We start from the raw sequence: 23,450 nt of genomic DNA on the forward strand, positions 1-23,450 counted from the left end.
TGAACTGGCCTTAGGGCCAGCCCGACTTCGTGGGACCCACTCCCAACTCGGGCTTGGGCTCACCGCTAGAAAGAGATTCCCCCCCCCCCAACCCCAACCCAGCCTTGGGCTCAATCATTGCTGGAGTTGCTCTAAGGGTTTATTCGAGGGCAAGTCCTATCAGGCTGCAACAGCCTTCTATTACCCTGCATTTTGATGAGGAAATACTATGTCCAAAATGATGGAATTTAAAATTATGAAAATTAATGTGTTAGAATTTGTGAAGTTTCTTCTTTGGTTAGGGCATGTTTTGGAGTGCTTCTGGAATTGAAAGGGCTAAAAGAGCATTATGATAGCCAAAAGCACTTCTGACAACATTTGGCAAAAAAAATTTAGAAGTGCTTTTGAGTCATAGAAGCACTTTCTAGAGAAGCACATGCTATGTGCCTCTTCATGAAGCACTCCCAAATTCTTTTTCAAGAAGCATTTGGATTTCTTATGAAAATTTTAACGTTTTTACAATAAAACTTTTTTTCTAAAGGTGCTTATGAGAAAAAGTGATTCCTAGATAAGCGACAAACGAGCCCTAAGCAGAGTATGAAATTTAAAACAGAAAATTTGATGTTAATCTTTTTAGAGGCATCAATCCATAAATGAGTGACGGTGGTTGGTAAATATGTTAATGGTGGCGGTGGTACCAGTAACCTCATGTGTGATGCTGGTGCTGGGGCTGCTAGTGGTAAGGTGGTGGTGGGGTTTGGGTGGGATCCTAGTGCTATGCAGTAAATTTCCTTTAATGCTTGTTTCTAAAAATAATAGATTGACTAAATGAACATCTTCTAAAATTTCACTAAAAATTTCCTTGTTTTTCTCCTAATTTTTGTCGCTCCTATCTAATATTTACCGATAATGATAATTTATGGGTTTGGGTGTAGGGTTTTTGCGACTGCCTATATGTTTTAGGGTCTTATAAGATTAGGTACCAATTTTAAATGACCCGAAAATTTGAGGATTTTATGTAGTTAACCCTTAAAAAAAAACTCAGAGAAACTAGGCAATGCATGCTTGCCAAGGCTAGCTGGAGAATCCGTCTGCAGGACCAGCAGTTGTGCGCCCATTTTCAGAAATAACTCTCATCTCAGTCAGGAGCAGTTGCTAGCTGTGTGTGAAGAACCAAATTCCAAAAGGACCTATAGTACTTGGTCCACTACTGCTTGAGCTAAAGTCATATTGAAGGGATTAATCTGGAGAACTGGCGATCACGTCTGATTCTGCTTGGCACTTAATCACGAAACTAAAAATCGCTGTAGCTGCCTTGTTTGTGGCAGTGATGTTTAAACAGGTTTAAATGGATTTTCAACCAATAAAATTTAGGGCCTATACCCACAGATTGAGACGATGGCATGACAAAATTTAGGCAGGAGAAAAGAAAACAACTTGCATCACGTTAATAACTCCACCTCAAAACAAGGACTAAAGTGAACAAGAAATTCGTTTTAAGACACTTGTATGAAACCCCCAAAGTTGGCATGGGAATATAACAAATAATAATGCAGTGCTCACTTAGGAATTAGAATACAAGCAAGAACGAGTGAGGACCCAAAAAAGAAAAAAGGAAAAACCCTAAAACCCACAGGAATGTAATAAAAGAATTAATAGAACAAATAACAATGTGTCGTCCCCCGGCCCTCTTTATCTACACACCCCCCTAAACTATAGACTTCATCCCTCAAAATTTCCTCTTGGTAATGTGGAAAACAGTATGAAATGTCTGTAATCGGAGGAACAAATACTTCTGCAACTCCAGAAAGATAATTAACTGGAACTGAAAACCACCCCTAAGACTTTATTCATGTATCTAATCACAATTTAACCCGCAAACCTCCAACACAGGGCCACCTTTTGACACAAATGGATTGACTCGAACCCACATAAGAGTTAATATTGAGGCCAGCAGAATGGACCAAACCAAAATAATGGTGGGCATCCTATCTTGTTTACCCAGTAAGCCCTTGAGGAAGGGGTAGAGATGCATAATGACCCAGAAGGCGAAAAATAGCCGACCAAACAATGGACCCCATGAATCATAGCCGTTATTGATGGCGTCTGAAATACCAACGACAACCCCGACTATATTTATTATTAATAAAGTCATGGGAGGGATCAACAATGATGTCCACTTGAAGATGTAAAGTTCTGAAAATGCTCCGTCATCTGCTGCCTTAGATGTAACTGTGAAGTTTGTGTTAACACCAGCCAAAACTTTGAGTAGACCCTGGAAGAGAGCAAACAGATGTGATGAAGCACCTCCAATTACCCAGAACTGCTCATTTCTCCACCAGTCATCTATCCCAACGCCACCCCATTGCATCTCAAGGATACCAGTTGCAGCAATGGATATGAAGAGAGCCATGAAAATAATACTGGCATAGTTGCTTATCTACATATTCAAGTTAAGAAGCCAAGAGTTAGAACAGGCATGATTAACATAATCGAGTTATATCAGCTGTGTCAAGGATGTAATTTTGGACTAAAAACATAGGGATTAAAGGGTGAGGGAATAATACAATGGTAGGCATTGCAAGTGTAACAACCTTCCAGTTAAAGTGATTTAGCAAGAATAAATACAGTAACAACTAAAAGCACTCTTAGCTCACATGTTTTAATTATTCTTAATCCAATATAGTAAAATTTTGCTCACATACTTCATACTCCAGAGGAACTTGAAGAAGTGGTTTAAGCTTGATAATGATACACTTAACTTTTGCACACAACTCACAGTAAAAAGATCACAACCCAACAAAGTTTTTTCCGGTTTAGCCATTCTACCATGAGAAATTCCTTTAAGCAGAATGCCACCAAGTTTTAAAAGTCAAGTATAGTTAAAAGCATATAATCATGGAATTTTGGTTCTAATAATCAGAAATCAAATTAGCACATTCAACCAGCTCAATATGTTGCTAGAGACCCCAAAACTTCGTATTTGAGACCTATATGCAGCTCAAACCCTCATACCACATATTTGTTACATTTAGGCATCTTTCCTGCATGGAACAGGAAAAGGAGAGAATGGACTTACCTCAGGAACAATGAATTTCCCAGTCAGAAGACAGATGGCTGGCAGGCTACAGTAGACAATCAAGGGAAGGGAGGTCCAAGGATACACAACTGAGTTTATATAGGAAAATCGTTCCAACCATTTCAATCCACCCCCATATCCATACCAGATTGGACAATGCCTACTCAAGAAAATCTCAACAGATCCAAGGGCCCACCGAAGAACTTGGTGTAAACGATCGGAGAGGTTAATAGGAGCAGATCCTTTGAAAGCAGGAAGCTTGGGTATGCAGTAGACGGACCGCCATCCATGGCAGTGCATCTTGAATCCTGTCAGAATATCCTCAGTTACAGAACCATATATCCAGCCAACCTGTTTGAGATTCAAAATTAGATTCAATAAGTGAATAAAAATGGTTTGAGGATAGTAAGTTTACAAAACTTTAAACTTCTTTCAGAATTACTTACTTCCTTTCCCCATTCTGTTTTATCTTCATAACCACAGCTTATGACTTGGATGGCTTCTTTCAGGAGAGATGCAGGACTGACATCATGAGGTATTCCACCATTCTCCAGAACTGCAGAGGCTACAAAGACCGGGGACTGCCCAAATTTCTTCTCCAATTTCAGTTGGGACATATTGGATGATTTATTGGTGTTTGGCTCTGCAATATGAGCACAACTTAGTCATCGGATGGGTAAACTTAAAACTTTAAATAGATAAAGAAATAAAGAAACACCAATACAAGAATGATAGTTGGTGCTACCAATACCTTCAATTGCCTCTTCAATATTTTCAAGTGCATGTATCTGCTTTGATGCTTCCCTCTGTTTCGATTTCTTCTTTTTATCTTTCTTTGACTTTGCATTCTTGTTTTTTCTAGACCCACACCAGAGGCAGCACCACTTTGGCCAGCAATTGCAGGTTCTGCTGGGGGGTTTCTTTTTGGTAGGTGCATCGTATCCATAAAGAGCTTGCCGTCTGAAAACACACCCAGTTCCAACATATATTGGTCCTTGTATACCGTCTAATCCTTTCATGTTGATCTGTTTTCAGTACCAAAATTAGCCTTTCCAGTAGCAAAAGAGGATAAAATATCAAATCAAAAGAAATCACATACTTACATCAAAGAATACAACATTCCGATTGGAGTATCTATCATGACGATCAATCCCATCAAATCTTTGTGGGAACTGCACATAGCAAATTTTCTTCCCTGATGTAGGGTCCATCATGAAACACATGGATTCTCTGATTGCCTTGCTATTGTTGATGTAGTGATCACAGTCCACATTCAAAAGATAAGGAGCATTCGAGATAATTGCTGAGACCCGTATCTTTAGATATAAAATAAGGGGAAAAAGTTGTAAATTCTGAGCCATAAACATCCTAATAAAAAAGGATTGCCGAAAAAAATAACCAAAGAATGGAAGAAAAAAAAAGGAAAAGGAGTCAACTTTAGGTAATATAGATACAAAAGGAAAAAAGTTAAGGCTTACCAGAGCATTCATGGCACCGGCCTTTTTATGGTGATCAAACCCTGGTCTCTTTTCACGAGAAACATAAACCAGACGAGGTAACTCACATCCTTCAACGTCACGAACACCATTATTACCAAGAAAGACCTGTAAATGAATATAATCTTTATTTGGTACTCTTCAGACCATCAATATATTGTATCATGCCTAATCCCACACACTTATCCATTGCAGCACGGGTGTCAAACATCTATGATAAAATTACGTGAGAAAACCTCCCTAACTACAAAAAAGGCAATTACCAAAAAGCAAATAAAAGGTACAACTAACTGAAAATTCTGCAAGAAGCTCGAACTTGTGTATGCTCTTGATATGTGGTACAGCAATACTGCCTTAAAACATAAATAAATAAATTTTATATATATATGTGCGTGTATCAATTACACATAATCATCCTCAGCAATCCAAAGGCACATTGACTCTCAAGAAATATTAACCAAGAATTCTAAAAAACAGCATTCAGGAGAAGAATTACTTTGGAACTGACACAATTCTTCCAAAAAGAAAATATGAGAAACAAAAAATGCCACATCTTTTTTAGTGTATTATCAAAAATAGCAGTCAATAACTTGAAAAAAGAAATATAATCCCACCTGAATCATGCCAGGATGGTCTCGTACATTGTTCCCAGGCCAAGGAGTCCCATCCTGCATTGTCCAGCCATCCTCAGGAACCTTTTGTGCCATGGCTACCAAGCCATTAATTCTAACTTTAAATTCTTCATATTCTCTCTGCACAAAAATTAGAATAAAATTATTTATGCAACCTCTAAGGTATTTTACCAGAACTATTAGAGAAAATAAAAAAAACCCGAAAACGATTTTTTGAAAAACAATGCACTCAATTCTTTACAAGAAACTGCATGAAAAAAGTCACAAACCTTCATTGCACGTCTTTCCCTAACAAATGCTGGATGAACTTTATTTTTCAAATAGTCAATCTTTTGACAGAAGTACCATTCTGGGGCCCGGGGCTCAATACTATATTTCTTACAAAAAGGAACCCATTTCCTGGCAAATTCAGATGTCTCAGAAAGAGCTTCAAAAGTAAGCATGGCAGCACCATCATCCGATACATAGCACGCAACTTTATCAACTGGATAATCAACCGCAAGGATGGATAGAACTGTGTTTGCAGTGATTAGCGGAGGTTCTTTCATAGGGTCAACTGTACTAACAAAGATATCTACACTCGCTAATTCAGATGGCTTCCCTTCCTTTTCGTACCTGAGAATATAAGGAGCAAATGATGAAGAAACTTATTCCTACTTATTTGGGAATACCCAAAGCAAGTGGGAAAATGCAAAACTTTCTTCCACAAAAAAAAATAAGGGCAAAAATGAAGACAACACAACACTAAATAAGTTGACCAACCTAAGTGATAGCCGATCTAGGTATGTTTCTCGCTCTATTGGACACCATTTGGGGAACTGATCCAGAATCCATGATACAGCAAACCATATTTCACATATGACTGATGTCAACCACAAGCCATATGCATCCTTCACTGGATGGAGAATTCTATAATGAAAAAATAAGCCAAGGATTACAAGGCGGAGTATTATTATCATTCTGTATGGATTTATCCTGCTTGAAGGGATGGGTAACTTCCTTGAAAGTGGCTGCCTGCCTTCATCCATCCTGATAAAGTATATCAAATGAATCTTGTAAATATACGTTGCATGATATAATGCAGGAAAACATATTCATTTTTCCAAAAATACTTGACAAAATCCCTATCATTAAGTATAAACAATCAACTAACATCATTGGTAACTAGCACCTACAAACAATGAGGGGATTGGACTTTGGAGGAACACAGTGCTCTGTCTGTGTGTGTGTGCGCGTTTGTACGTGGTTCCATAATCCTCACGTTTCTTCGTCAGTAATTATCGCAACATTAACTGCATAAATATTTTTTCCTTGTATAAGTTTTGGATGGTCACTTACATGGGTAAATCAGGATCATCCGGTTCATTCCCACCAAAGTTTCCGCCATTGTTATCTCCTTCATGCTTTACAACCTGAAGTTTGTCATTCTGCTTTTTCTTCCACTCTTCCATTCGGTCTTTCCACGCAACACTCCCATACCCATAGACTGCAATGTCTTTCTTAGGGACCATTGGTCTAGGTTGCACTAAGACATTCAAAGTGCTAAGATTACTACTTGAGGAATAAAAACAGTTACAAGCATGCATAAACACAACACAACATCATGCAATTTGACAACAAAAATAACTTACAAGGAGATGGATCAGGAAAAGGCATCGGATGGACTCTGTTTCCATGACCCAAATAGGGAGGAACAATAAGAGCATGTCGATCTGCAGAAATTTCAGAATCCTAAAACAACAAAAAGTGTCACCATAAGGCTTAATCAAATCACAGCACACAACCATAAGGACATACACTGACATGCATGCACACATAAATAAATAAATTAAAAAGATGGCTTGCGAATTCTGACTGATTTACCTCCTCGCCATAGGTTAAGAGTGGGACTTCAGAACCCAGGGTAGATTCATGTTCTGAGTGTGTGGGAATTCTGACATTGCAGTCGGAACCACGGCCAATGTTAAGGCGTGAAGACAGCACAGCCTCTGCAACTTGATGTGGACCCATAGTATCAAGATTCCCATAATTGAACTCATTGTCCAAATCGTCAATGTCATCTTCTTCATCATCACCTTCAACCCTTGGACTACCTGGAAGTTGTGTCACTAGTTAAGTTAAAAGTTTCACATTCAGTGTCAAATTGAAGTAGCTGCATATAAAAAAATGGACTCACCTTTGATTCGTTTGTATCTGGTTTTACATTGAGGGCAAGCCTGATTTCCTTCTCTTCTCTCATACTCATAACAAGGTCTGCACACAGGGAAAGCACATTCGTTGCAGGCCACAAAGGGCTCTCCATCTACTGTAATCTCAATCTCGTCCCCACAAATTTGACATATTTGCCCACTCAATTCTTGTACAGACTTTATCTGCAAAACAGAAAAGGCAATAATAAGGTTGACAGCTTACGATGTAATATAAATTCTCGTCTTTCCATCGGCTCTATAGATCCACCAAACATGTAATACAGACGGTGAGGCGAATGCACATTACATTTTTTAGTGGGGGAATTTCTGAACCTTCCCAACCAAGTTAAGCACAGTTATGTGTAAACTTTATCATTGCGGTGAATGATCAGTTTGTCACTTTCAAAACCAAAGTAAATTAATAACAAGTAACACCTTCAGATAAAAGTTTAAAAGTTCCGCAAAATGATTCCACAACGTCCAATTAAGCTAAATTTCCTACACTTTGTTTCACTTTTTAACCAGTTTATCCAATCAAAACAATAATTCCACTATATACTACTGTTTCTTGAAAACATTTTTTCTAAAATAAAGAATAAATAACTTTATTTGTTTTAGCTCACGTTTGCTTTCTTAACCCCAGGTTCCCTGACTGTGTTAAAAGACTACTACCTACTTTGTCCCTTCCTTTGTCTATGGGTTACCGTAGAGAAAAGAGAGATACATGTGAATGATTTCATACAAGACTTGGATCTCAGTAATGAAGATCTTCAAGAATAATTTTCTGAAATGTCTTAAAGAAATAAATTGTTACATAAGTTCATCAAAATTCCAACATCAATATACGTACAACGCCATTTCCAATTACATTGTCAATAAATAACCAATTTCTAAAATAATTAACCAAAAAATTTAGAAGATAAAGATAAAACCGCACAACAGAAGCTGAATCTAAATCCCCTTATCAAATCAGTTTTGTTCGGTCAGAAAGCACACAAAGCTGCTGCATTTCAACTTGAAGGACTCATCTTGGAAATGAGTAAAATTAAAGGGGAAATAGAACACCAAAATATGCATAAATAGATAAGCCAAAACGATCTTTCTATCAATAACAGAAACAAAAACAATAATGACGAAAAAAATGTGCAACCCCCAAACTTGTAACATAAGTTCAAATCAGAAGCAAAGGTTTACAAGATTCATCAAACACCATCACAAACCCTAATCGACAGCATTTGCACTAGACCCCAGATTAGAAAACAGCAAAATGCACAAATGGGTATCCTCAAAACAAAGAAAAACATAAAACTGAGGGGTTCCAGGGGCTCTTACCCGTGCATTCTCATCTGCATTGATCAGCACAAACTCATTCCTATTATGAGAACCAGCAACAAGTCTACCTCTTGTATCCATCGTTCACCAGAAAAAAAAAAAAAAACACCACCACAAGAGTAAGGAAGAAGAAGGCGAGTGTTGAATCCAACAAGCCCAGCTGCTCAAATCTAGAATACCCAAGTCAAGAACAGATCTTTTACTGAGTCTGCTGGCCCCCAACTCGCCCAAAAGATCCACTTTTACTCTGAAGACCCACTATGGTGAGTTCCCATCACAAGAAACCCAAACCCCACCCACATATGAGATGCTTTTTATAATAAGAAAACACTAAAAAGAGAGTCTTCCGCGTGGGCTTTTGTAATTTGATTCCTGAGCAAGCCAAGTCTCCTCTGTCACCTGCGTGGTCTCAATCTGTGTTGCCAAATATACCAATCTTGGAGAAAGAGAGAGAGGGTGTGTGAGGACTCCGTAAGTGGAAAATCACGAAGCGTAGGAGAGAAGGAGATAATGAATGGTTTAGAGAGAGAAAATAGAAAGAGAGAGAGAGAGAGAGAGAGAGAGATGAAAATGTTACAGCAAAATGCAGATCAGCAAATGTAATGTATGATTATGTATGTGATTGAGAAAAGCATAGTGAATGAGGTAAGTGGGGCCCAGATTGCAGTGGTGGGGCTGAGTTGTGCCCCCACCGGAGTTGGTAAGAAAAATCAGAAACAAAAATATTTATAATTAAAAAAAACAGAGCAAATATTATCATGTCCCTTTCTCTTTTCTCTTCCTGAATAATTAGTCTGTGTTTCTGATTTGTAAGTTACAAATACTAATAACTTTGCTCGGTTCAACTTCTTCAAGTGTTAATTTTTTTTTTTCAGGGTTGGTGTTCGTTTTCGGTGTATTTAATAAAAAAAGAACTGCCTCAAAATAAATGAATAAAAGTATTTTTGGGTTCATTTATTTTTGGCATCAAAAAAAGAAAATCCCCACAGAGAAAATGGAGGACAGAAGGAGTGACAGTGACTATTATTACTACTACTGTAGACGATGGATGGAGACGGAGAAAGAGAGAGAGAGAGAGAGAGAGAGAGAGAGAGAGAGAGAGCTAAGAAGAAAATAAAGACAGCCAGGAAGTAGGATCTGCTCACGCGGCGTAGATCATGTCTTGACTGTGCTTTAAGTGTAAATTAAATAACTATTCTTCCTATTTTTGCACTAACAAATAAATACGGGCATGTTTGGTAGTGTTTTAGAAAATATTAAAAGCAATTTTAATATTATTTTGGTAAAAAAATTTAAAATTATTAATCGATCATAAAAGTATTTTCTGAAGAAGTACTTGACACAATAAGCACTTTTATTTTTAATAAAACCTTTACGTTATTTTAATAGAAGCACTTTTGGAAACAATTCTTATTAGCAAAACTGCTTTCTACAAAAACAATTTCAAACGGGCATGTTCACAAATTCATTGTTTTACTCTCTCTTTTTCTTTTCTTTTTTGTAGAAAATGTGTGATTTTTTCATAATTCACTGGTAGATAAATTCTAGATGTGTGTCTGCAAATGAGAGCTAACTTGTGGCTGGCAGTGGCAACAAAGAAAGAAAAATATATATAAATTTAAAACAAAAGGGCAATAGGTTGTGGTTTTGTTGTAGGCTAGTAATTTGGGTTTGTTTGGCAAGCAATTAATAAGGAAGTCTAGGAATGATTGTACTAGAATGGAATCAAGCTAATACCTATATGTGTAATGCATTTGAGTGAGTGAGAGAAAATCTTACAAATGTTGCCACCACACAAACCACTGAATCTATTCCACTTCATATTTCTGCAAATATGGCAAATTTTAGTTTGTTTCCTTCTTTTTTTAATTGCAATAACAAGGTGGTCTTTATTCTTTGAACTTGCAAATGTTATGCCATGCTTTATTAATTATATGGGGTTACAACCATTTTTCACTTGGTTATGGCTCACTTTTTTTTCTTTTATGGAATATTTCATGCACTTTTTAATACATGTCATGTGTTAAGATTTTCAACATTTATTTCAACATCCACGGTATTGAGTGATTAAATTTTTTACTTTCTATATCTAATTTTCACACTAAAAAATAAGAACAATTATGAATTTGACATGAATTAACAAACGAAGCAACCCACCAATTGGCAAGAGTTGCATTGCATAGAGAGAGCCAGTTTCATAGTTTGAAGAGCCACCCAATTTTTTGATGGATGCACTTTTTGAGGATTGTAACAAGTAGGGTTTTACGGATACGAATCCTAAGGAGACGATGGGCGCTCTATTAGTAACTAGGTTCTTGCTCCCACTTGAAGCTCGCCTAATCATCTAGGATGTAGTATGGTTTTTTCCTATATTTGTTTACTTCACCCTCATTATTAATAAATATTATCGTTGATTCTATAAATAAATAAAAGTAAGGACAACCACAAGTTTGGCATGAATTAACAAAGTTAAGATAGGCAGACAGGTTTTCTCATTAAGAAAAAAGAAGATAGTAATATGGGTTGCTCTTAATTTTTCATTGCAAGATATCAAGGATTGTGAAGGCCATGGTTCACATTTTGGGTCGTAAACTAACTCAATGCAATTTGAGTTCGGCTCGTCTTTAGCTCAGTCAAGCTTGTCTCCAAAATTTTAAATAAATGAAAATAAAGAAATCAAGTCAAACTCGACTTGTTTATCAAGCTCTAGCTTTGATATGTTGAGTTCATAAAGCTCATGAATTATTAGTATTTTGTCATGAGACAACTCGAGTTAGGCTTTAGTTCGACTCGTCGGCTCAAACTTTGACTCATAAGTTAAAACATTTTATATTTGTAATTATATTACGATAAAAATAATATATAATTAATAATTTATTCAATTTGACAAAGAGAAAATATGAGTATCCTTTTTAGAAAGAGAATTCATTTTATAGAATCAAAGTCATACATAGAGCGATACGATACAGTGGTCTCATTAAAACCTTCTAAGGAAAATTACATAGGACAAACCTTAAGGAAAGAAAGAGTATCACACATGTCATGGACTAACAAGAGAGTCTGATTCAGGTCACTTTGGACCGCTACAATAAAGGAACAAAACAAAAAAGAAACCCAATACAAAGATCACCCATGAGAGCACATCAACACATAAGGACTGTCAAAAGAATCCTGCTATGAAACCATAGTCATTTGTACAACCACAGAATAGTGGAAACACCCGACATAGAGCATACTAAGAGAGACTCCAACAATGACAGAAGAGGAGCCTCACAGAAGCATACCAACTCAATCCAAAACCCACCAAAGAAAATAGAACTCTTCAATTGGCACTGAAAAGAGATAATCTGCAAAGGACAACACAAAAGAAGAAACAAACACAACGAACATGCCAGGAAAAGAAAAAACTAAAGAAAAAAAAAACCCTCAAAGGCACACCATATCATCTCAATGCTGGAAAGGAAACCTCCTATGAAAATATCATAGTCATTTAGGCAGGCGAAGAATCAAAAGGTATCCTGAGATAGATAATAACATAGAAGAACGCCACACAAAAAAAAAACAAAACAAAACAAAACAAAACAGGCCTCAACCACTTAACCTAAATCCAGATGTCAGGTGTTAAAGCACTCGCCCGATGCCAAGCCCATGAATGCTCCATATAAAGATTAAGGAAGGCTCCTAGGAGACCCTTCCAGACCGATCTCCATATGCTTATCGGAATAGGCAGCATTACATAGACACTTAGGATCCACGAAATCTACCCTTAGAACCAAGATATCACTACCAAAGGACGCCGCAACTGGACTATGTTCATGTGGTGTGAGAACTAAGTGACTCTCAAAGGACCGTTCAATATCAGCAATGGTAGCATCGCAGTCAGAGGCCAGAGAAGATGGCGAGTATGGCAGGAGCAAATATGAGGCCAGCCCCAATTGCAAGGAAACCAAAACACCAAAACACCAAAGCCCAAGACTTGGCTAAAGAACAAGGGGAGGCAAAATGACGGGAGAGCAAAACAATGCGAATGCACTAGCCCCAAGGGTATTGAGAGAGCGTGCAAGGGCGATGATGATGACGACAACATGAGAAGAGGAGGCCAATCGCGATGACGGTAGTGAGCTGAAGAGACTGAAAACCAAAACCTAACCAAAAACCCAACCAGTCAGGACCGGAGGGATAGACAAGATCGGTGCCAATTGAATCTGAGACAGGGCTACGAGAGAGGACAAAGATGATGAGCGCTGTCAAATCAAGGAGGACGGCGACTGCTGGAATTGTAAGGAAACCCTAATATTGATGCACGGCTCTCCTCACGTAGCCAGAGAGCAACCCTGTTTCAGTTTTTAAAAAAAAAAAAAAAAAAAATTTATGGGTATCTTGAAAAACAAAGTATTGGCGGGCAACTAGTATGATCCTTCATTTCTATTAAAATTTCACTGTCAAATTACTCGTCCAATACTCAATAATAAGAATTTATTCACTCCTACACAATTCTAAAGCGAAACGTATCAATTTTGCTAATAAGGCCTAGCTCACTAAAAAAGGGCATTTACTTATAGACTAGAGGTTCAGGTTCTAACACCTATGACATCTTTGTTTTGTGTGTGTATGAGAAACCCCCTCCCTCTAGTTTAGACTATGCTTATACTAAAAAAACACATGTCCATTTTCAATTACAATATGAAATGTCCTAAATGTTTCATCCACACAACTTAAGCCTGTATATAAACAACTCATATTTTCAAGAGTTAAAAACAAACATAAATTTTCTAATATGTATGTGCGTTTTTATACATTATACTCTTGATTTCGTTCTCACACTAGATTCAAATGAAGGGTAAATTACTCAAATGGTCCTCAAACTTGTACGCGATTTACATTTTGGTCCCTAAATTAAATTATTAGTCCAAATGGTACATAAATTCTATTTTAATCGCCCATTTGATCCAACCGTTACATTCTGTCAATATTGTTGTTAAATATGAGGGCAAATTGGTCATTTCGTACGTTAAAAATAAAAAAATAATGAAAAATGAAATAAAAACTCTCTCTCTCTCTCTCTCTCTCTCTCTCTCTCTCCATATTCCCCCATGGCCACTCTCTCTCTCCATATTCCCCCATGGCCACCACCCTCAAGCTCCAACCCCCAAACCCATCCCACAACCATTCCCCACCCAAACCCATCCAACAACCACCCTCCACCCCAGGCCCCATGAACCCAAAACCCCAGCTCCTCCCCACCCTCCACCCAAGCTAGCAACTACAGAAACAGAAAAGAAAAAAATCTTCCACAAATCTCATCCCAACGAATCCAAAACCCCAACTCAACAGCCATCCAAACCCTCTCCCCCTCCCAACAAACCCACGATTCCATTCATACAATCCCATCTCATCTGCCTTAAACTCAAAACCTCCACAAAACCCCAAACCAACTAACCCAATTCCCTCAAAATCTCCCAATTCTCTCTCACTCAACTCCACCAGGACAACCCCGAATTCGAAGGACGCTTGTATTAAAGCGCCCACAGCTCCATGGATGAAGAGTCCTCTTCTTCTTCAACCTCCATCAGAGCCTAATTCAAGCACTGACGCTTGTATTAAAGCGCCCACAGCTCCCTGGATGAAGGGTCCTCTTCTTCTTCAACCCCATGAAGTCATTGACTTCTCAAAACCCCGAAACAAGAAGACCCACAACAATGCCAAAGCCGAAAAGCCGGATATTGTGCTGGCTGGGAAGTTAGTTGGCATTAGAGGCGATAAAGCAATCAAGCAAATTGTCCAAAGCATTGAAAGGCTTGGACCAAACTAGAAAACAGATGAAACCCAGAAAGGTTTTGGGGAATTTAGAATTTGGGATTCCTTGGAGGGACTTGGACAAAGTGAAAAATGGGATGAAACCCACAAGGATTTTGTGGAGTTTGGAATTGTTGGTTGCTTGGAGGAACGTAGTAATTGGAATAGGGGAGAAGAAATCGAAGGGAGGGGGTTTGGGTCTCATGATTTTTTCCTCTCTTTTTCTTCAATTATTTTCTAATTTTGTATTTATTTTAACCCTATTTTATTTGTTAATTATGAAAAGTCGTATTTGCCCCTAAAATTTGGTTACATTTAACAGAAAACGTAACGGTTAGATCAAATAAGCGATTAAAATAGAGTTTATGTACCATGTGGACTAATAATTTAATTTATGGACCAAAATATAAATCGCGTACAAGTTTGAGGACTATTTGAGTAATTTACCATTCAAATGAAAGTTTCAAGTTGTTGATGTAGCTACCATCTCAATAAGGATTGTACTTGGTCATGTCCCTTTTTTTTTTTTTTTTTATGAATGGATCATTTCATCAATTGTCTTTCTCTTTCTCTCTCTGAATGGATCATTTCATCAATTGTCTTTCTCTTTCTCTCTCTTTGAGAGCTCCTACACCAAATCTAAATCAAACAACCTCTGATATGGTTTCCCTCATAATTGTCAACCATGTCAATTGGTAACACGCCAAGTACGATGGCAAGGCTAGGTATGACAACACCCAAGTCACTACAGTAATTCTTGAAAATTGCGAGTTCATCACCAGCCAAAGTCATCCAAATCTTTATTTTTTGGATATTTAAGGGTGTGTGCGAGGGGAAGATTATGTGAGGGGTGTGAAAAGGTGAGTCATTCTATAGTAAACTAAATACAAGATCAAATAATTGTGATTAATATTATATTTCTTCAAGAGTAATATTATATTTCTTCAAGAGGAGGATACATATACAAGTACAAGTTGACTTTTCTTACAAGGAAAAGTAATTAACTAATTACAAGGAATCTTAACTAGGTAATTATTCTAATTAGATAACATAAATTACACCAAGAAATCAGGGATCACAGGATCCCTAAATTATGGCTCATGCCAACACATCTTGTTGAAGAATGGGTCAAATCAAGATCACTCTTCATAGCACCAACTGGTGATTGTTGCTTGATGCATATACACATAAGCATTGGTTGTTAAGAATCGGGGGAGCTAGGGTCACGTTTTGATTTGGGTTATGTCTAGATAGTAGAAGGAGAAGGCCATTAGTTTGTTTGTGGTATTTGCAAACATCATCTCGTATTGAGATGGACTTCATGGGTTGAAGTTAAAGTGAAAGGTTTGAAATTTTACATAAAAAAATTATAAGTCAACATCATCTCATTTTTTGTCAAACGGTTAAGTGAGCATCTCCAACTGATATGTCAAATTGCCACATGAACATGAAATGACAAAAATTGAAGGTTAAAGTTGCTCCAATTGAGTAGTCAAATCCTACACGGATTTGAAGGCTGGAAGAGATATTTTAAAATTAATATATCAAAAAGCTTGATGTCAAATATTATTTTAATTTTTTTCTAGTCATAGACCCCACTATCATTTATTCTCTTTTAAAACTTTATGCATCCCATTTGCTTTTAAAAATATAATAATATAATATAATATTTGGCATTTCGGGTGGAGTTAAATTTTTTTCAAAGTGCCAAATTGCCACATAAGCCATCAAATTCAAATTCAACGGTTTGCATTTGACATCTCCCTTGGAGATGCTCTTAGAAGTCATTTTGCAAATGGGTAAATTTGTCTTTAAAACTTCGAAGATAAAGTGGATGGAGGAATAGGAATTAGGGATGGAAATAGCAGCACTAAAAAAACACAGTTAGGTCACACGTCTTGCGTTTTTTGCTGACATGAAATGGAATATACTATCCATATTTTGCAAGACTGCCCTTTTGCTCTTGGTGTTTGGACTAGCTCCTCTTCGGGTGGTTCTAGAGCACAATCTCTAGATCAGGGAATACATGACTGGTTTTTATGCTGTTCAGAGAATCTCCCTCATGCTGTCGACAACATCTATTCCACACAAGTTGAAGCAATAGCTGCCTGAGAAGGTGTAGTGTTGGCAGTGGAAAAGGGTTTCACTAATTTTATTTTTAAGAGCGATTCTCTCCAGACCCATATACATTGTACTACAAACATGGTGGCTGATTGGCTTGCACGCTTTGGCCGGAATATTAGCACAGTCATCACCTGGTTCGAGGAACCACCAGATTTTGTCGTTGATCTCTTATTTGAGGATTGTAACTAGGAATTTTGTTACTGTTGCCGCTTGCGGTTGAGCGGGTACGGCTACTTTGTTAGCCTGACATCCGAACCCATTAGAGTGGAGACACTCGCCTAATCCCTGACTACATAACTTGGTTTTTGTATTTGTTACTTTCCTATTCAATAAATACCATCGCCTTTTCTTAAAAAATAAAAAATAAAAAATAAGGTTTGTTGGGTGTGAATGGAATTTTTTTATTATTTATAAAACGTTTTTACAGGATTGAAATACGGATAGAGCTACAAATTGATTTTGGTTAAATATGTTTTCTATCCTATTATTTTGCTCAAATTTCAACTTTGATCCATGTGTTTCTAATTTAGGCAATTTAGTTTTTTTTATTTTATTTAAGATGTTTATAATGTTGGTCCTTTCCATAAAATTTTGAGAAATTAGAGTTAGATTTGTTTTAATTCAATATTTTTAATTACTTAAGAGCTTTAGTCATCTTCATTAGGGGAAAATTATAAAATTTAGCAAATGAACCTATTTTATGAAATTGAACAAAAAGGGCCAACCTTGTAAACAAATTAAATCCAACCTTGTAAACAAATAAAAACCATGGATTAAATTTTCAAAATTAAAAACAAAGGGACCGAATTTTGATATCCAAGCAAACACATACATGAAAATTATGTTTAACCCTAAATCTTGGGGTTTATGCATGTTTTGATCAAGAGATAAATATGAGCCAATGTTCCAAATCCCAAATGCAATGAATGAGGACAATGCCTTCGTAGAGCATTCACAATGGTTGTTTAATAGTTCAATATAAATTGAACTATTTTGGCATCTATTGAATTGAATTACAGTTGTATTTGCAATGGTAAAGTTCAATAGCTTCAGATCAATAGTTATATTTACTTACATAATTTTTTACATACTCAAATAAAATAAAAGGGATAAATTTAATAACCCTAAAAAAATTGTACCATTGAAATATTTGAAAGAAAAAAAAATCTAATTGCAGTATTTTTTCTATTACATTGAACTATTGAACTATTGAATAATCATTGTTGATGCTCTTAACAACTTAATGTATTAATTGTTGTTTTTTTTCTATTATTTATTGGTATATGGGTCTCATGATTAGGGTTCATCACATAGCACCCTCTATTACAATTATAATTATTGCAATAAACTAAATCACACCATTGTAAATGAAATTTTACTATTTTAATTTAATTTTATGCATTGCTATCCTCTTAGCCAATAATTCTTATTGACCTCCTACCTTTTATTAGGGTACATATTCTCATTTTCCTATGCCTTGCACATTTAACACCCAAAGCTAATAATTTATTTGATTAAGTATTCATGCACTACAATTTTTTAATCGGCTGCCGCATAACATGTTTTTGCTTTTCTTCTTTTCCCTCCTTCCCATGCTCCATGCCACATGGCACATGGGCGTGGATTGTCGGTGGGTAAAATGCATACACCTAAAACCCTAAAATATATAAAATACAAAAAAGGGTTATTATGCCCATATATTTATTTATTATATTTTTCTAATACGTTTGATAACCTTTACAATCACCTTTTTAAGTTGTAAATCTGTGGTAGGCACACATTACAATTACATTATCAAAAGTCGATTGTAAATGATTGTTAATCACACACGTCAACGAAGTATACGCTTTGACCCTTTTTTTGTCATTTTACTTCTTTTATTGGAACCTTCAAGCTTGCTTGCTTTTACACAACGTGTATCCGAAGGAAAAAACCCATATGGAGTGCATGTGAAACTCTAGCATTCGCCTTCTAGTATGATTGTGATTATGATATTCACTTTAATGTACTGAAAAAAAAAAGTTAGAATATACGTGTTGGGCGAATTGATTAGAGCATTATGTTCTTCTCTTTGTACTCAACTTTAAATCTACTTTTATATAAATTAGATTAATTTATAGTAATTTAAATATGAATGAACTCAGGATGGGGTGAGTTAGATTTATCTTACTGGTGGACTGTTATATTTTAGGCTAAGCTAAATCTGAAGACTAATATACTAATTATAAGAAGAAGAAAAACTACATGAGGTATTGTCCAAGTTAGAGAGATAATGGGTCCGTCACTGAGTTTAGACTACTGCTTATTTACCCCAAAAAAAACTGAGGGTCAAACACAAATCAACAAAAACATGACATTTAGGGTTTGCTTTGAGAGATCATCTCAAAGTTATAATTTGGTAACTAACAGTTTGGTTTGTTTTAGTGAATAATATTATCATTAGTGGTGGGGGGAGGGGAATTAATAAAACTTTCCATTGATTCATCAACTGCTGCCTAGTCAAATGGCCACATGCCACGTGAGCTAACGTGAGTATGGGGTCCATAGACAATTGAGTAAGTTCCAATCCGTGTGGGGCCATAGGGTGGGCCCACCCCCATTTGAGGTTGTCTCCTCCCGTTGGGAACTAACTAGATGGATAACAAAGACTTGTGAGAAAGAGGAAGGTACAGCTGGCTCCGTGTTGTTTGCTTTGGTGGAAAGTGAAGTCTGAAAATACAGAAGAGAGAAAATCTAGTGAGAGAGAAAAGCCGGGCAGATACTTTGGCCCCAGACAGTGCACTACAACCTAGCGCCAGTTATCACTTGCGTTTGTCTTTTGTGCTTTGCTTGTACGGAGTGAACAGCTAAAAGCACTGTTTAAACAAGTGCTTTTTCTTAAGGCTGTTTCATTTCACCTCATATTTGAATTGATATTGAGTCTTGACTTGAGCACTGAAATTATTCAATGGGCTCTCTCTCTCTCTCTCTCTCTCGTTTGTGGGCTTTGCCCGAATGCGTTTTCTACATTAGTTGGGCTTTTTTATTCACTGCATGCACTCATATAGAAAATTCAAAAAATTTCCATTTTACCATTAATCTTTAATTTCTTTTAATTTGTCTAAACTGAAAAAAACTCTACTTTTCTACTGATCCAAAACTCTATAAATACCCATTCATTTGTTTAATAATTCACATCCAAAACTCTACTCATCCAACATCAATTTCTTCTTCCATCACTAACAAAGATGATTCAATCTTTTTCATTTTCCCTTTATTTTTGTTGAAGATGACCCAAAAACCCCAGAGAAGTGTAAATTTGAAACCACAAGAAGATAAAGCTTTTATACAGAGGTTGGGCGTAGATTAGTGAAGATGGTGTTATTGGAAAAATTCAATCAAATAAAAACATTTTGGAATTTTGTCTACCAAAAGTTTATATCCCAACAGCGCTGCCCCAGATCTCAAACACCTCAAGCCATTGCATCTCAAATCAAGACCATCAACCAACAATACTCTCTATTGAAGAAGAGAAGTTTGAAATAAAGGCAACTCAAACTCAATAAGTGGCTCAAATCTTGGTCATGCAGTGAGTGCCAATTCTTCATATCTTAATGTTGTATTCATAATTATATTTATGAACTAACTTATTTTTCCTTTAACCCATGCATAGTACTTTCAAGTAAATTCATATTTTTGAATTATAATAGGCTTCCAAATAGATCTTCTGAGTTGTATCATGCTTGGTACATCTTAAAATATTGCTCGAAGTGGAGCGATCAATTTCAATCTCCTATGGGAAGATCATCTTAGCATAGTAAGGAGACCATTAATTCAGAGGATGATGCAAAAGATATGGTAATGGCATACTCCATGACTGGTAGGACAAGATAACTTTATTTCGTAACGAAATATCATTCCCTTCGACCCAAAAAAGGAGGAGAGGGCACCTATCTCCCATATATAAAGAGATCTTCTCCAATACTACACATACTCTCTCACTTTAAACAATTATCTACTAGACCAAACTCATTATAACATGTGCAACCATTCCATTGATTTTGGAGGCCCTAGACAATAATGAAAAATGAGGCCTTTTTGTTTAACACTTACCTCATTTTGAACCAAAATTATAATAATTAGTTTCAAACTTAGGTGGTAAGTAAGTTAGTTAGTTGAAGTTAAAAAGGTCCATTATATGAAAGATAACAAAATATACCCTAAAAGTTTAAAATAAAGCCCAAAAAGCATTAGTTTCACCCATTACCTTTTTTGCTAGTATACATATTGGACTGGAGGTGTGTAGGAGACCCCATTTTTTTAGGGCCCTATGCCTTCCCCCAACCCGCACACCCTGCGGGTCGGGGTTGTGTGTAACCTTTCTATTATAATAATAAGAACCCCGATCAAACCAAGTCCTCCAATGAGTTCATCTTTCGCCACGATTAACTTACTTTTTGGTCTTCGTGCTCTAGTCGGGTTGAGGTGAGCATGAATATATTGGCTTAATGAGTTCTTCATTGCAAGTATATATAGGAGTGACAATTTTTTAACGTGTAGATTTTGAAAGAAAAATACACATAGTTGGTCGGAATTCAAAAGTACAAGTAGTGACGGACTTGTGTAGGCGCAGGGGAGGTGCCTCAATGGAGCAAGCCATGGAGGTGGTGGAGATTTGCCCCTTCGCAGTCTGTGGTGTGCCCTCCACCTGTTTGACAAAATTCTCACTCAGACTCAACGAAAATAAACTTGTGTTTTGCTGTGCGCGATTGTTTTAAGGGAGATTCACTATTATACCCAATATGGGGGCCCAAATTATAAAAATACCCTATATAAAATGGACTTTAGAAACACACCCAAAACCCATTTACAACATAACAAAAAAGCTTTTAACTTCTTATAAATTACAAAACTGCCATCAATTTCTTAAAACAAGCCCAACCCCAAAATCTCATAAAAATACCCAAAGCACTCAATAGGGCATCAAAGTAATTTAATAATCAATATTAAATTCAATAAGGCTAGCTATCATTTTTTGGGTTTTTTTTGGGTTTGTTTATAGGAATTCAATTGTGTAGAGTTTATTTATAATATTAGTGCTAGAAATGGGTATATCACTAAATATCTCTTGTTTTAATTCCTGACCAAAACAAGGTCATTTTGGACTAGGGAAAAAAATGAAGAAAAGAAACCTGCAATTTTCTTTAGCCCTTAGCGTACGGGTATAAAAAATTCGTATTAAAAAAAAAAAAGGAAACCTAACCACCTAACCACCTAACCTCCTAACCTAAGCTACTGCGTGGTTAAAAAAAAAACCAACTTTAATGCACTAAAAGATCATTGATCCCATCACATGTAATCTAACTCAAGTCTTTATAAAATCTGAATTGTATTAATTATATTGATTAAGTCTTGTGTCAAGAAAGAAAATATTGTATCGATCAAATTTTTAAAGTAAGTTAGAATACAATTTATTGTTAAACTAGAACAAACTCGAGTATGAAGAGATTATGCTACACACGACTCGATATGATCAATTATGATTAGTTAGATTAATTTATAATTTGATATAAATTTTGATTTGATTAATTGATGTCTATTTAAGTTAAATGAATGGATATTGATTTTGGTTAGTATGAGAGTCTGGCATGCCGCAACTCAGGGATTTGGATTAAGAAGTCATTCACACCTAAATTATAGAATTGAAGGAAAATTATAATTAAAATGTGAAGAACACTAAAACAAATAAATAAACATCTCCCAAATAGAATTTCCAGTGGAAGTATTCGGAATATTAAGGCCCATTTGGTAACATTATTGGAGAATATTTTCTGAAAATATGTTATGAGAATGAAAATGAGAAAACGAATTTGCATGTTTAGGATTTGAAAATGCGTTTGGTAGATTAATTGGAAAACAGATTCAGAAAATAAAAATAGTGAAAACGTGTCTGGTATGACAATTTGAGAATAATAATTTGTGAGTTATTTTTCAAGTATATTTTTTGCTAATTTTTGTCTTTAATTTTTTTTTTTAAAATTATGATATTTTAAAGGCTAAAATTATTAAAAACAATGAAAAAAAGTATACTTTGAGAATAATAATGTATAATTAAAAAAAATAAAAAATTTCTAATTTTAGAAAAACCTAGATGATAAAATAATATTATCTTTAGTTTAAAATAAATATGAAATTGAATAATATATGATGGTTGTTGCGGGCTGGGGTTCTGGGTTCGTGGGGTTGTGGTTGCGGGTTGTGGAGGAGGATGGAGGTTGGAGCTTATGGGTGGTGGTCGTTTGGGGGGGGAGAGGAGAAGAAATCGAGAGAGAGAGAGAGAGAGAGAGAGAGAGCACAATCGGAGGCCCATCCAAATATATGGCAGAGACGAAAGAGAGGTTTGCTGGGGATGAGGGTGAGTAAGGTTGTGATGGAGGTGGTGGCTGGGGATCGGGGTGTAGGGGATTGGTGTTTATGATGGAGGTTTGTTAGGGAAGAGAGAGGCTTGAGAGAGAGAGAGAGAGAGAGAGAGAGAGAGAGAGAGAGAGAGAGAGAGAGATTTTTATTTTTATTATTTTTTTGTTTTAATATTTTATTAATATTTTAATTAATTTAAAATTAAAAAATGTGAAAAATATGGAATCCACAGTGCCACGTAGGCAACTAATAGAGAGATCTGATGGAAACTCTAACGGTAGAACCACATTGTAACAAATTTAGAAGACCGGGGGTATGTGATTGTTAAAATTGAAAAGATATGAACTAATATGCCTTAAGGGTGTAATCACAGGGTACTAAACTGTAATTAACCCTAATAATAACAGTGCATGAATGCTCTTCAACT

General features: G+C 36.2%; 1 protein-coding gene across 1 annotated transcript; it reads right to left on the reverse strand.

The window, feature by feature from the left end:
- Positions 1–1,404: 1,404 nt before the first annotated feature.
- LOC117629756 (cellulose synthase A catalytic subunit 2 [UDP-forming]-like) lies at positions 1,405–9,291 on the reverse strand. The gene is made up of 14 exons (XM_034362347.1): positions 8,708–9,291; positions 7,363–7,558; positions 7,050–7,279; positions 6,818–6,917; positions 6,525–6,711; positions 5,949–6,215; positions 5,456–5,801; positions 5,169–5,306; positions 4,537–4,662; positions 4,162–4,374; positions 3,810–4,083; positions 3,505–3,701; positions 3,059–3,409; positions 1,405–2,419 (listed from the first exon to the last, which is right to left on the reverse strand). Exons 1-14 carry the CDS (start codon positions 8,786–8,788, stop codon positions 1,838–1,840), a joined length of 3,288 nt encoding a protein of 1,095 aa, XP_034218238.1. The 5' UTR covers positions 8,789–9,291; the 3' UTR covers positions 1,405–1,837.
- Positions 9,292–23,450: the final 14,159 nt, after the last annotated feature.

Source organism: Prunus dulcis, chromosome 6 (genome assembly GCF_902201215.1).
Source record: "Prunus dulcis chromosome 6, ALMONDv2, whole genome shotgun sequence".
NCBI lineage: Eukaryota > Viridiplantae > Streptophyta > Magnoliopsida > Rosales > Rosaceae > Prunus > Prunus dulcis.